General features: G+C 37.6%; 1 protein-coding gene across 1 annotated transcript; it reads left to right on the top strand.

Annotated features, from left to right (window-relative positions):
• Positions 1-3,877: 3,877 nt before the first annotated feature.
• On the top strand, positions 3,878-4,795 carry LOC118583167 (olfactory receptor 4C6-like). The gene has a single exon (XM_036186542.1). The coding sequence runs from the start codon at positions 3,878-3,880 to the stop codon at positions 4,793-4,795; it is 918 nt and encodes a 305-aa protein (XP_036042435.1).
• The last annotated feature ends 7,904 nt before the right edge of the window (positions 4,796-12,699 follow it).

The following is a 12,699-nucleotide window of genomic DNA, read 5'->3' as shown; positions in this document are numbered from 1 at the left end:
AGTGAGTTTCTTAAGTGATATTGTAATATTCCGATTTGATTCTTTTCCCAGGAACTTCTTATGGTGTGATAGATCATTCATTGGGCACAGCTCCTCCTGTACATTTGGGGTATTTGGATAATGTCCCCCAGGTGTGTATGAAAACAGTCACACATTCAATATCTGTTTCCCACAACCAGGTCTTTGTTCCTTTCTCCAATGTAAACTTAGAGGTCTGTCTTCCTGCAATCATCTTCATTGGCAGGCATTTGGTCAGTGTTAAGTATTCAGGCAAAAGCATATCTTTTGAGACATTCTCAGACACCCAAGGACATAGAATTACAACACATCTGTGTTTGTTGATTCCCAGCCTTTAGATAGATTGGGAACAAGTGCTCGCCCTGCATGTAGGTAGGAAAGTGATGCCCCAAGCTAAGCGCACACTGACAAATTCTTAACTCCTTTTCCTTTCACCCTTGGTTTACTAATTAGCTTATTATCTAACCACACTTAGGAATGAAGTGTTGCACATGGATTCCCCGTTTTCCCTTTGTAGATTTCCCTAGTTGATTTAAGGTCTCTCTTCCTCTCATTTGACCCGTTCCCTTTAAGAGTTCACTGAGGCTTTTGTAAGTCACCCCCTCCTTGAGTCATAAAGACAGCCTGATAATCACTTCCTGGTGTAAACTCTTATTTGCATTTATGTCCCTGAAAAGAATTCAATCCTTGTGACTTTGTTGGACCAGAGAATTGCTGATTGGATGTGTATAAAAACCAGAAACTTTAGAGACTCGTGGTAGAACTAAGGTAGAACAAAGGAGAGATGTACAGAGTCAGGCAAGAGAGGAGCTAAGAGTGAGAGCCGAAGATTTGGAATTAGCTTACTTAGAACAATAAAATGAATGGACTGAAAAAGCAGAGTGTGCATAAATTCATTTGATATCATTTAGATTAGATTTCTAACTGGTTGTTGATTCTCCCTCAGACCCTTAGAGAGGGTTATTCAAGGCTGGACCCCAATAGCCTTCTCTACCATTTCCTCCCTCTTTGTTTCTCATGTAATACAACTTCTTTGCTCTCTCTTAAATTCCTGGACACTTTTTTTTTTTCAATTGTTGCTAAACACATTTGGATTACGTTTAAATAATTATAATGTATGTAGCATAGCATTAAACATTGAATGTATCTGCACAGTGTATGGAACGCATGCCCAGGAGGACAGTGATGAAGGGAGTCATAGGAAGAGGTGAGGGATGGGAATGAAAGGGTAATGGATTTGTTAACAGATGGCTGTGTTTTCAGAGGCAGCAGGAAGTTGTGAAGCTTACAACAGTGAAAACAAGATCCATGATAAATAAGTGAATATTGCTCTTGAAACATTTGCATGCCTGTTTTTTCTTTTATATTGACGGGAGTGCTATAAGCAAGTATAGGATCCTTAAAGGAGACAAAAAATATAGCAGCGTGTAGATTGGGCTATTAATTTATCCAACCAATTTTCATGAGCCCAGGAAGCCAGCTCCCAGAACTGTTCCAGGGTTGTATAGAGAATGCCTCAGAGTAGCAGGACCTCAGGAAAAACTTATTATGTATCTGGAGGCTAAACGTTTTCTATCTGTGGGCTAAATAAGGAAACATGGACATTTTCTGAGGGTAACTTTCTCTTTTATTTGATCTTAAAAAAATCCTCTCTCTGAAAATCTCTCTTTCTCCACATTAGTTACATTTACACTGTTCCTTCATACTCTGTCACATAGCACTTTCATCTACATAGTTCTTCTACATAGCAACAGCTCCTTCACACAGCTCCCTTCCTCTCTCTCTCTCTCTCTCTCTCACACACACACACACACACACACACACACTTCTATATCATTCACTCACTCTTTACTCACTCATTTTCTCACTCTATCACACTTTTCTCACGTTATTTTATCTCTCACACTTCTCTCACACTTCTTCATCTCCCACAGTTTTCTCTTTTTCCTTTCAGCTATATCCCTCACTCCACACACACATACAGAGAATTGGAACTAGAGAGAACTAGAGAGAATTGGAACCAAAGATTTAGAACTATAGAATTGGAACTAAAGAATTAGAGCTAGAGAATTAGAGACAGAAAGGAGAGAATTAGAGTTGAAGAAGAAAAAAGAATGACCTTCAGATAGTGTGTGAATTATTATAGATAAGAAATCTTTCTATCCCGCTCTTGAGAAGTCTTCTCTGAGTGACCCTGGGTAGCAGTTCCTGGCGCTGGATTCCTGGGCTGGTAATTATGACTTCTCAAAGACTTGTTTATTGTTTCTTTTGAAAAATCATATAATAACTATTATCTCATGTAAATATTTGCCTTTGTTTTATTTTTTAAGTCATATACTCACTATAATATGGAGACTTGTCTCCAAATCATAATCTTCTTGCCTCAGACTCAACAAATAAGATTCAATATGCATGACATCATGTGCAGCTGTCTCTTATGGTTTTATAGAAATTAGAAAATAAAATTATCAAGATCTTAACACTGTATCTTTAATCAGCCTCTGACTCACACTGTCTTTGATTGCTATTACTGGCTTTGCTTCTGTAGGACTGAAAATTGAGCCATAAGTAAGGAGGCTCTCAGCATGAGAGAACTAAATCTGCTTACTCTGAAAACAGGCTGTATCTCACTGCACAAAGACACCAAGCTGTGTGTTTTTGCAGTATGCATGATGCATGCATGTATGTGTGTGGGTGTACATGCTTGTGTGCATCCTTATATTTATGTATTTGTATGTATGCAGAGTTGTTATAAAAGTTGAAAAGGAACTGTGAAAGAGGAAAATCGTTTTATGAATGTGGAAGAGGAGAAAAAGACATTATAGGATTATATATAGCATTGAAGTAGGAAGAAAACCAGTGAGGGGAAGAATGGTACCAGTGAGAGGTAGGGGTGTGGCAGAAAAAGGCTGGGGAGGATCAATAAAACGAATTCTGCATGAAACCAACACAGTGAAACCCATCGTTGTAATCTGCTCAAAAAAGACATTATATTCATGGGTCAAAGCTGATAAATTCATGCCTCATGAAATTATCAAAAAACAAACAAAAAAAATGAGTTTAGAAGGCAGCTTCTTAGTTGGATGTTATATTAATTATCCCTAATAAATGTAAATTATTTCGGTACATATAATCTTACACGTTCATAAAATAGTACAATAGTACAATATAAGTCTTCAATATCTATATCTATCTATCTATCTATATCTATATCTATATATATATATATATATATATATATATATATATATAAATGAAGATTTGCATACTTTCCAAATTCCTGAGTGTGTTTAATGGTAGATGAAGGCAAACAGTGTATCTGCAAGCTTTCGAATAGCAGAAACCTAGGGAAGGGCTGTGTGGATACAGTTGAATTTGGAAATCAGGAAAAAACCATTGGGGAAAGTGAAACAGGAAAAAATATGTAAGCTTCAGATAGCATTAAACAGGTTACTGTTTATCAGTTGGTTCCTATCTACTAAGGTCTGAATTCCACAAAGGTGTTAACAACACATTTTCTAATAACACTAGAATACCAAAGCAGGAATTCTTGTTACAGAATCAAGCACTATAACAGAAAATCTGAGTATGAGTTAAACCATGGAGAAGGTACAGAGTTGTGGGATTAGGGCAGAAGCCTCCAATAGACATTATTATTAGCATCTAAAATTAGTGCTTTGAGATGAAAACACACATGATAGTATGTATAGTCAGTTGGAGGAAAAAAAATACAAGCTTAGTAGAATGGGAAAGAGGGTGCAACAAATGTCTAGTGCATCCGATAGTTACTAATTAGAAATACTATTTTTTTTTCAGATTCTCCAGTGCTGAATTCTGTGATTTCACCAGCTCACATCAAATGGAGAATCCAAACAATGTGACTGAATTTATTCTTCTGAGCATTACAAGGATTCCAGAGCTGAGGACAATATTCTCTGCTTTGTTTCTTATCATGTACATGGCCACACTGCTGGGAAACCTATTGATTGTGGTAACTATAACTGTGAGTCCGAATCTGAGGTCCCCCATGTACTTTTTCCTCATTTCCTTGTCCCTTTTAGATGTCACCTATTCTTCTGTCATTGCCCCAAAGCTGATTGTAGACTCTCTGTCTGAAAACATTACTATTTCTCTAGAAGGCTGCATGGCCCAGCTCTTTGCTGAGCACTTCTTTGGTGGAGTAGAGATCATCCTACTCATGGTGATGGCCTTTGACCGCTATGTTGCAATCTGTAAACCTCTGCACTATATGACCATCATTAGCCCTCAAGTGTGCTGCCTGATGGTGGGAGGGGCCTGGGTAGGAGGATTTGCACATGCAACCATTCAGCTTCTTTTCATGTATCAAATACCTTTCTGTGGTCCCAATGTCATTGATCATGTGATCTGTGACTTGTTTCCATTGTTGCAACTGGCCTGCATGGACACACAGATCCTGGGTCTCTTAGTCATTTTCAACAGTGGGGTAATGTGTGTGATCATTTTCCTTATTCTCATGACCTCATATGTGGTCATCCTGTTCTCCCTGAAATCTTGCAGCTCTGAAGGAAGGCGCAAAGCCCTCTCTACATGTACTTCTCATTTCACAGTGGTTGTGCTGTTCTTTGTACCTTGTATCTTCTTGTACATGAGACCTGTAGTCACTTACCCCATAGACAATGCCATGGCTGTGTCCTCAACCATTGTTGAACCAATGTTAAATCCTTTGATATACACCTTGAGAAATGCAGAAGTGAAAAACGCTTTGAGAAAAATGTGGAAGAAAAGCAGACCTTGAGTGTCATTGATATGCCAAGGAGCAAATATTTCTTACAAATATCTTAGAGAGGAACCTTCTGCATTAATTCCAGACCATAGACACATAGCAGAAGAGGCACCTTCTGAATTTAAAAAGCAGGTTTGAGGTATCTCAGTGCTTAATCTGTCTCTGCCCATGTCTCCAGCTCACCACACCAGGATATTTTGTGGTACATTTTCTCCTGCACATGATTTTGCAAACACCTGTAAAAAACAAAAACAAAAACACAACACCAACCCATAGTGTGAACCTTTCACAGACTAGAGAGTTTTCTTTGTTATACCTACTCCTGGCTGAAATAATTTTTCAGAGGATTTGCTTTACTGGCTTTCTAGTTATTAATTATAGTTTTCCATTTCCATGTAAACTCCCACTTTAAAAGACAGGCAAGTATTTCCTGATTTCCTCTCGTCATTTACTTCATTGATTCCCTAACTCTATATTCAGATGGTATTTTTAAGATTCATGATCAGTATTTACTTTAGAAATATTACTTAGGTTTCATGTTCTATTTCCCTGCCTACTTCTTTTTTTTTATTTAGATTTTTTTAATTCCTTTTACATACCAATCACAGATCCCCATCTTCCCTCCTCTGGCCCCTCCAGCCTCCTCTCCCAACCCACTCTCCACTAGGCTCCTCCAAGAAGGTAAGGCCTCCCCTGGGGAGTCAGCAGAGCCTGGTACATTCAAGTAGGGGCAGGTCCAAGCCCCTCCCCCTGCCTCGAGGCTGTGTGTTCCCTACCACAGGTAGTGTCTTATTCTCTTTATCAGCAGGAATTCTATTTCTCCTTTCATGCTGTCACCCTAGTTAACTGGCCACTCCTGGCCTCTCAATATATGCTTAATAAATACTGCTGGGTGAGAATAAGTCTCAAAGAGATTTAAGGTATTAAATGTTTACAAATAATAAGGGAACAGAATGAACACATATAAGCATTTTAGGATGTAGAATTACCTCAGATTGCATGTTTCCAAATGTCCTGTTTTGAGGCCGTTTCTATGTATTAGGGTGCTATTTTAATACAGTGGCCACCATTCACTGAATTTCTGGTCTAACTTTTGTAATTCTTTCTTTCTTTCTTTTTTGGCGTGTGTGTGTGTGTGTGTGTGTGTGTGTGTGTGTTTGTACGGGTTTATATGGTATGTATATGTGCATGCATTTTTGCATTTTCACGTGTGCAAATATATGTTTATGTGCAGTGAATATGAACATGAACATATGTGCATGCGTGTTGAGGCATGAGGTGCCTTCCCAAATGGATCTCCACCTTCCTTGAGAAAGAGTCTTTAACTGAATCCAAAAGTCATGGTTTTGGAGACTATGGCCAGTTTCTCTTGGGGTGCCATGATGCTGCCAAGCCTACCCAGTTTTTATGTAGATTCTGGGACCTGAACTGTGGTCTGTCTCCTTATGTATCAAGCACTTTACCTTTTGAGGCACTTCCCCAGGTTCTCTTGTCATTCTTTAGTGAAATAAACTCAGGGGCACTTCTGGTTGATGGCAGATGTTTTAAAATTATATTGCTTTGTCTTGAAATCTTGTGTTTCCCACAGGACTAGAACAACTGTATAGACATGTCCAGTTTATTTGAGTGACTACAGGGGATGTGATTTTGTTATTACATTCATAATTTTGGTTTCCCAAACCAATGACATTTGTTTTCTTAAGTATTTTCACTATGAAAATTCCAGAAATATACTATGGTATTTTAAACTGCTTCCCTTAATTAGGTGTTTGGGAAGCCTAAGGTTCTGGTATGAGTTAATATTCTGTTGCCATAAAAACAAATATGCTGAGGAGCCCCCATGGTACTAGACTAGGCCCTCCGGATAAGTGAGAGAGTTGTTTAGCTTGAACTGTTTAGTGACCCCCCAGGCAGTGGGATCAGGACCTGTCCCTAGTACATGAGCTGGCTTTTTGGAGCCTAGTGCCTATGTTGAGACACTTTGCCCAGTCTTGGTGCAAGGAGGAGGGCCTTCAATCTGCCTCAGCTGAATGTACCATGCTCTGCTGACTCCCCATGGGAGACCTTGCCTTGGAGGAGGTGGGAATGTGGGGTGGGATGGGGGGAAAGGCTGGGGGGCAGGAGGAGGGAGGACAGAGGAATCTATGGTTGGTATGTAAAATGAATAGAAAATCTCTTAATAAAAAAACAAATATGCAATAACATTAAGTATAGGATCAAGTACAAACAATATTCAAATAAACCATTTAAATAATGATTTTCATTTTAGATAATAATGTGTGTGTATGTGTGTGTATGTTTAGCCAGTATATAGGTATAAAAATCATCAGCTCTAATCAACAACTACAACTTTTCTTCTTTCATTTTATAAGAATTTCTTGAGTTTCTGGAAAATCTTTTGAAAATAGTAGATAAGATATATTTTCCTTACATTTGGGACCTTATGTTTTAGTGAATGAAGCAAATAATTTATATAAAAATAAAAACAAAACTGTCTTAAATAAATGTTTTTTGGGTAATTTAATTAAAACAGTGCATAATTGATTACATCTATGAATCAGCTGGTCTTTCCTTAGGAACTTTTAAACTGAGATTCAAATGACCAGATCACCCACAAGAAGTCCAGTGGAAAGAGCACTCTGAACAAAACAGGAAAAGTTGTTTATAAACAAATGAAGTGAAGAGGGATCAGTGCTGAGCACTAAGGAGAGACAGCATGGGAACGGGCGAGGCCCTGAGCAGAGATTTGTTTTAAAACCTTAAGTAATAACAGAACTGTCAAAGATACCTTCTTTTTTTTTTTTTTTTTTTGATCTGAGGACCGAACCCAGGGCCTGGAGCTTGCTAGGCAAGCTCTCTACCACTGAGCTAAATCCCCAGCCCCTCCAAGATACCTTCTTAATATACAGCTAAAACCAAAATCCAACATGAATTTGATGGCTTTAAAAGCTGAGGATCAAAAATCGCCCTTTTGTATAAACAATGGAGAATGGTATTTCAGATCTTATACCAATTATTTAGCATAAAATACTCAGATTTAGAGATTGTCATCCTGTCTTATCTCAAAGAAGAATGTGAGCTTATTAATATGAAAACTTTGGTCTGTGTAAGAACTTTATGTAGAACATTTTTTCTGGTTCAATTATAAAACTAAAAAACAATCGTTGAAGGAACATAATGTGACCCCCAATCTACCATATTTATAATCTTCTTCATATTGTTTTACAGGAAGAAGTAGGCCTAGACTCTTTCAGTTATACAATTCAGAACTTCTCTGGACATTCATATGGGCCATGTAACCTTTTCAATTCCAGAAATGTCTTCTCATCAGTGTTTTATAACTTTGCCTAACTTTACTTTTTCTAACAATGTTGATCCCTGAAGTAAATATTGTTTTGCTTATCAATTATATGATTACCTATTAGGACAAGAAAAATTCAGTAGGATTCAGGACATGAAGTTGAAGTTGACTAAGAATATACAGCCACTTTAAGTGGAAGTAGAATCTCTGCCTAACACCATCCTGCAAAGAACACACTTAGCAGTACCCACTATGTATCCTTGGTTTCCATTTCACTGAGATCTCAACTCTAACAGTTGAACCTCAGCGGGTGACTCAGATATCTCTTTTAATCTCATAAGTCAGATCTCAACACATATCATTGACATGCAATGTCAAAAGCTAACATCTTAGCATTTAATCAAGCTCTGACATGTATAATCTGGCTGTCTGGCTATCTCTCTGAACTTCTCTGTTAGAAGTTACTCCCTCAATGGCTTCCTCACCAAGTATGGTACCTTTTAGGTCCTCTTCCTGGTCAGACATGCCTCATAATGCTATAGGGATTTCATGTTCTTCAAACCATCTTTGTGACAAACTTACTGTGTTTTAACTGATAAGAAAAACCAATATGTCAGAGAGTTTTGCCCTTTTACCTCAGCATGAAGGACTGTTTTCCTTGACTCCATACACTACTTGGAGAACTCATGTTGAAATTTTCTAAGTTTTTCTTAAGTGTGAGGAACTAGGTAGTGTCTTCTGGAGTATTATAACTGAGTTCTATTGCATGTTCCTCATCCCATGACTGTTTCCCATTGAGTTTATCTCTCATCTAAGAATCTTCCTCTGGAGTCTACTGATTGCAACCACAGTCTCTGGCTCCACCCATAGGAAGTTGTGTCAGTTCCTATAGCCAAGATCATATCTGAGGAGTGTAGCCTGGCACAATGGCTTCTATTTTGGTTATGTAATTAGATACTTTATAAAATTATACTGGAACAGTGATGACCATGGTATCAACATGGTGATTTTATGTGATAAAGCATGTGTTTAAAGTTTTGGGATACAAAGTACCCTGCTGACTTTTGGAATTGGTCTGATCTGTTGGACCATGTGAAATTTTACTTTTTAGTACTTTGACTGTAGTGTCAGCACTTAGAGCACCACACCTGCTGTGAGGAGTAGTAGTACACGTCCTTTAATCTGTGAGTCCTTCCATGGGACACCTATGAGGCTCATCCCAAACCTTTAGAAATCTATGCAAAATATTAGGTGGTTTTGAGGGAGGGGTATCTGGAATTATCTCCTTCAAGTTCTTACAAGATAGGTTTCTAACCAGACCAATGTGGTAATTTTTTAAACATTATCTGCCCTATTTCATATCAGAAGACATTTCACTGTAAACTAACTCTTCTCCTTTCACTGAAATAGACAATAAAATACTAAGCAAAGGAAGTCATATGTAGCAGGAATCTTAAAGGTACTTGTTAATAAAATCAAACCTGAGGCAAGTTATTGGGGTGAATGCTGGAAGATCAGAGAAGCAGAACAAGCCATGGCTATCTCATCTTGCTAGTTCCTCAGGTGATCCTGTTTCCTCAGGCTGGAAGCTTCTGAGTCCTCCTCCACATGAATCTCAGCTGAACTGTGTTGCTCCAAAGCCTGAATGCTTAACCAACCAAATGCTTAACTAACTACATGTTTTACCCCTTCAGTTCCTGGTCCTCAAGCCTTGTATACCTTTTCCTTTCTGCCCCTACCCCCTGGGATTAAAGGTTGGATTTCTGGGATTAAAGGCGTGGATCACCATGCTTAGCTGTTTCTAAAGCGGCCTTGAACTCAGTGATCCAGCTAGCTCTGCCTCCCAAGTGCTGGGATTAAAGGCATGTACCACCACCTCCCAACTTCTGCTATGGCTTACTCTTCCCATTTTCTAGCCACCATTTTTGGCTTTGTTCTAGTGGTTGTCTGTTCTCTGACCCCAGATATGTTTATTTCGGGGAACACACAATGTTTCAGGTAACACAATACCCACCACAGTCATAGAAGCAGAAATTCTAGATGTTTCAAAGTGACCAGCAAGGCTACAAAATGCATTAGCTGTGTGGTCAGGCCACATACTCTGTGAACTTTTAACTAATAGAAAAAAAGAAACACAACAAAACCAAACCACCGCTTCAGTCTGATTCTACAGACTATTGAAGAGGTCATGCTCCAGGGTTAATTTTTTTATATGAGTCACTTCAATTCTACTTTTCTCTGTGAGGTATGAAAACTAAGTAGAATGTGATATTTAGAATAGAACAAATCAGACAGATTTCTTTCTATGGTCTTTTCTGAAATTTCCAGTGAGCTAAAGATCATGCTTCAGGCTCAGTGCTATGTTCCACTAATAAAACACTAGCTAGCCTTATGGTCTCACCTCTAGAATAAAAGAAAAGAATTAATTGCCAAAATTTTGCATTTAGTTTTAAAGTCAAAGGATCTCCAAATTCATTTCTGGGGTAAAAACATAGCATTTTGACCAACTAATAAATATTTCTGTATGTACATAAATGTTATATTATTTGATAATAAACATTCTACTGTGTCAGAATATTCATGGTTTGTGTGTGTGTGTGTGTGTGTGTGTGTGTGTGTGTGTGTGTGTATGTGTGTGTGTATGGGTACAATCTTGTCTCAGAACTCAACTCTTATATTTGGAATTATCTTCAAATTGAAATGCAGAAGTACAAAGAAAAGGAAAAAAAATCCTCTAATTCTTTGGGGATGTAGAAATTTATAAACAAGTAAGGAAGTAAAAATTATGTCTTGGAAAATCACAATAATGGAAAGTTTCCAAGTTGGGGGGGGGGAGGGTGTGGCTAAATAGTCTCAAATCCCATGGAAAACTCTTTAAATTCCAGTTGTAAATCAAAAGGGAAACTTTTGCTTCTTTGGTTTCTCTTTGATAACCTGCTGTAGACAGCACATAAGGGGCAGTAGATTGCCGAAGATGGCCTTCCACTCTGTAAGAAATGAGAAGAAAAAATTAGAAGGAACATTATAGTTTGACCAGACACTGAGGAAACCTACACCATATAAAACAGGAGCGTGTCATCACTAGAACTGATAAGTAATTGCTTGACATAAGTGAGATTTATAATTCTTTTATTTCATCCTATGAGGGGATATATAATTAGGCTGTAGTGTTTAGACTGTGGCTTCTATTGTCCGTGGTGAGAGAAGTAGGTAAAATAATATATATGAAACCTGCAAGACAGGACTTGATGCATAATAAACAAATTGAAGACATTTAAAAATAATCAGAATTTTGAAGGAAGTGCAAGGCAGCCATTCTTATATGTTTAATGAAATTAATACTACATTTAAATTTTATCTATGAATTAAATACAAATCAGTTAAAATGCAGCAAGCACATTTTACTTCATCAGTTGAATTATTTTCAGACATATATTCATCCTTTAACACTTCCTTATTTTTAAGATTAAACAGTAAATTTTCAGAGAATGTCTCCAGAATCCTGATGTAGAAGCATGGAATGCTGTCCTCTTTCTACTTACTGATGTTCAACATGAATTTTCCCATATCCACAATCACACAGCAGCCAACTCCATAAGAGTGGACACTAAGGTAAGAAGAATGACATAAATCAGAGTGGAGTTTTCCTAGTTAAATGTATCCATATACTCTCCATAACCACTAGGTTCCTGACTTAGAATGCTCAGGAAAACTGAACATCTGGAGGCCTGCACTATTTTGGTGCTGGCCATGGCTTAGTGTCTCCTATAAATCACATGAATTAGAAGATACCAGGAGAGGCTTCAGGTACCCTTTGGAATGAACTCAGTGGAAACACAGAAATACACCCCATCTCATTCTAGAAACAGCAAGATTATGACAACAGGAACATTTGGGGCAGTCATCAGAGCATCCGTGAAAGCCGAGAGAAAGTACTGAAATCTGAAGGGATGTAGTTCCCAGATTGTCATGTAAAGGAACATTCTTACCTACATGGGTGAGGAATAAATGTTTGGTTTATATAAACATCTCTCTATGCTTAATTAAGCAACTCTCCCTTTTATTAGTATCTCTAGTGGACCATTTTCCATTATATTGTTTCCTTATCTCATTTCAACTTTATAGTAATTTTTTACGGCAGAGGTTATTGATATGAATGTTTCAAACATGTTTACACATTCATAATTGTTATTCATACACTTTATGAAATAATTAAGTGAATGAACCACTTTTGTTGCCATTTAAGAGTTACATTTGAAGATGGCATAATTTTTAAAGGACATGTTCTATTTTCATGCTAATTAAATTTGTACTTTTAATGTAAATACTGCTGAAAATCACGCTGACATCAATGTTTTTTTATCATCATTGATATATGTTTTGCAAAATGTGGTTACAGTAACTGTCTGGTGGACTTGTATAGGTCTCTGAACTTGATCTGTGTTACTGTCTCCATTTTTTTTTTTCAGAAGATGTAGAAGTACCTTACGTTGTTCAGTGGTGATATGGCTGCTGCAGGAGCAAGCTGGCATACCTGGGTATTTGATAGTAGAAATTAAACATTTTTTTATGTTAACTTTTATTTTGAAAAAGCTTAATTGAGGAAAATTGATAA

This window comes from Onychomys torridus, chromosome 4 (assembly GCF_903995425.1).
Source record: "Onychomys torridus chromosome 4, mOncTor1.1, whole genome shotgun sequence".
Lineage (NCBI taxonomy): Eukaryota > Metazoa > Chordata > Mammalia > Rodentia > Cricetidae > Onychomys > Onychomys torridus.
The sequence above is the reverse complement of the archived record's forward strand: the minus strand, read 5'-3'. Positions and strand labels throughout refer to the sequence as shown.

Bases quoted from the DNA above. Each gene is read 5' to 3' on its own strand.
- LOC118583167 (XM_036186542.1), top strand. From the start codon at position 3,878: ATGGAGAATCCAAACAATGTGACTGAATTTATTCTTCTGAGCATTACA.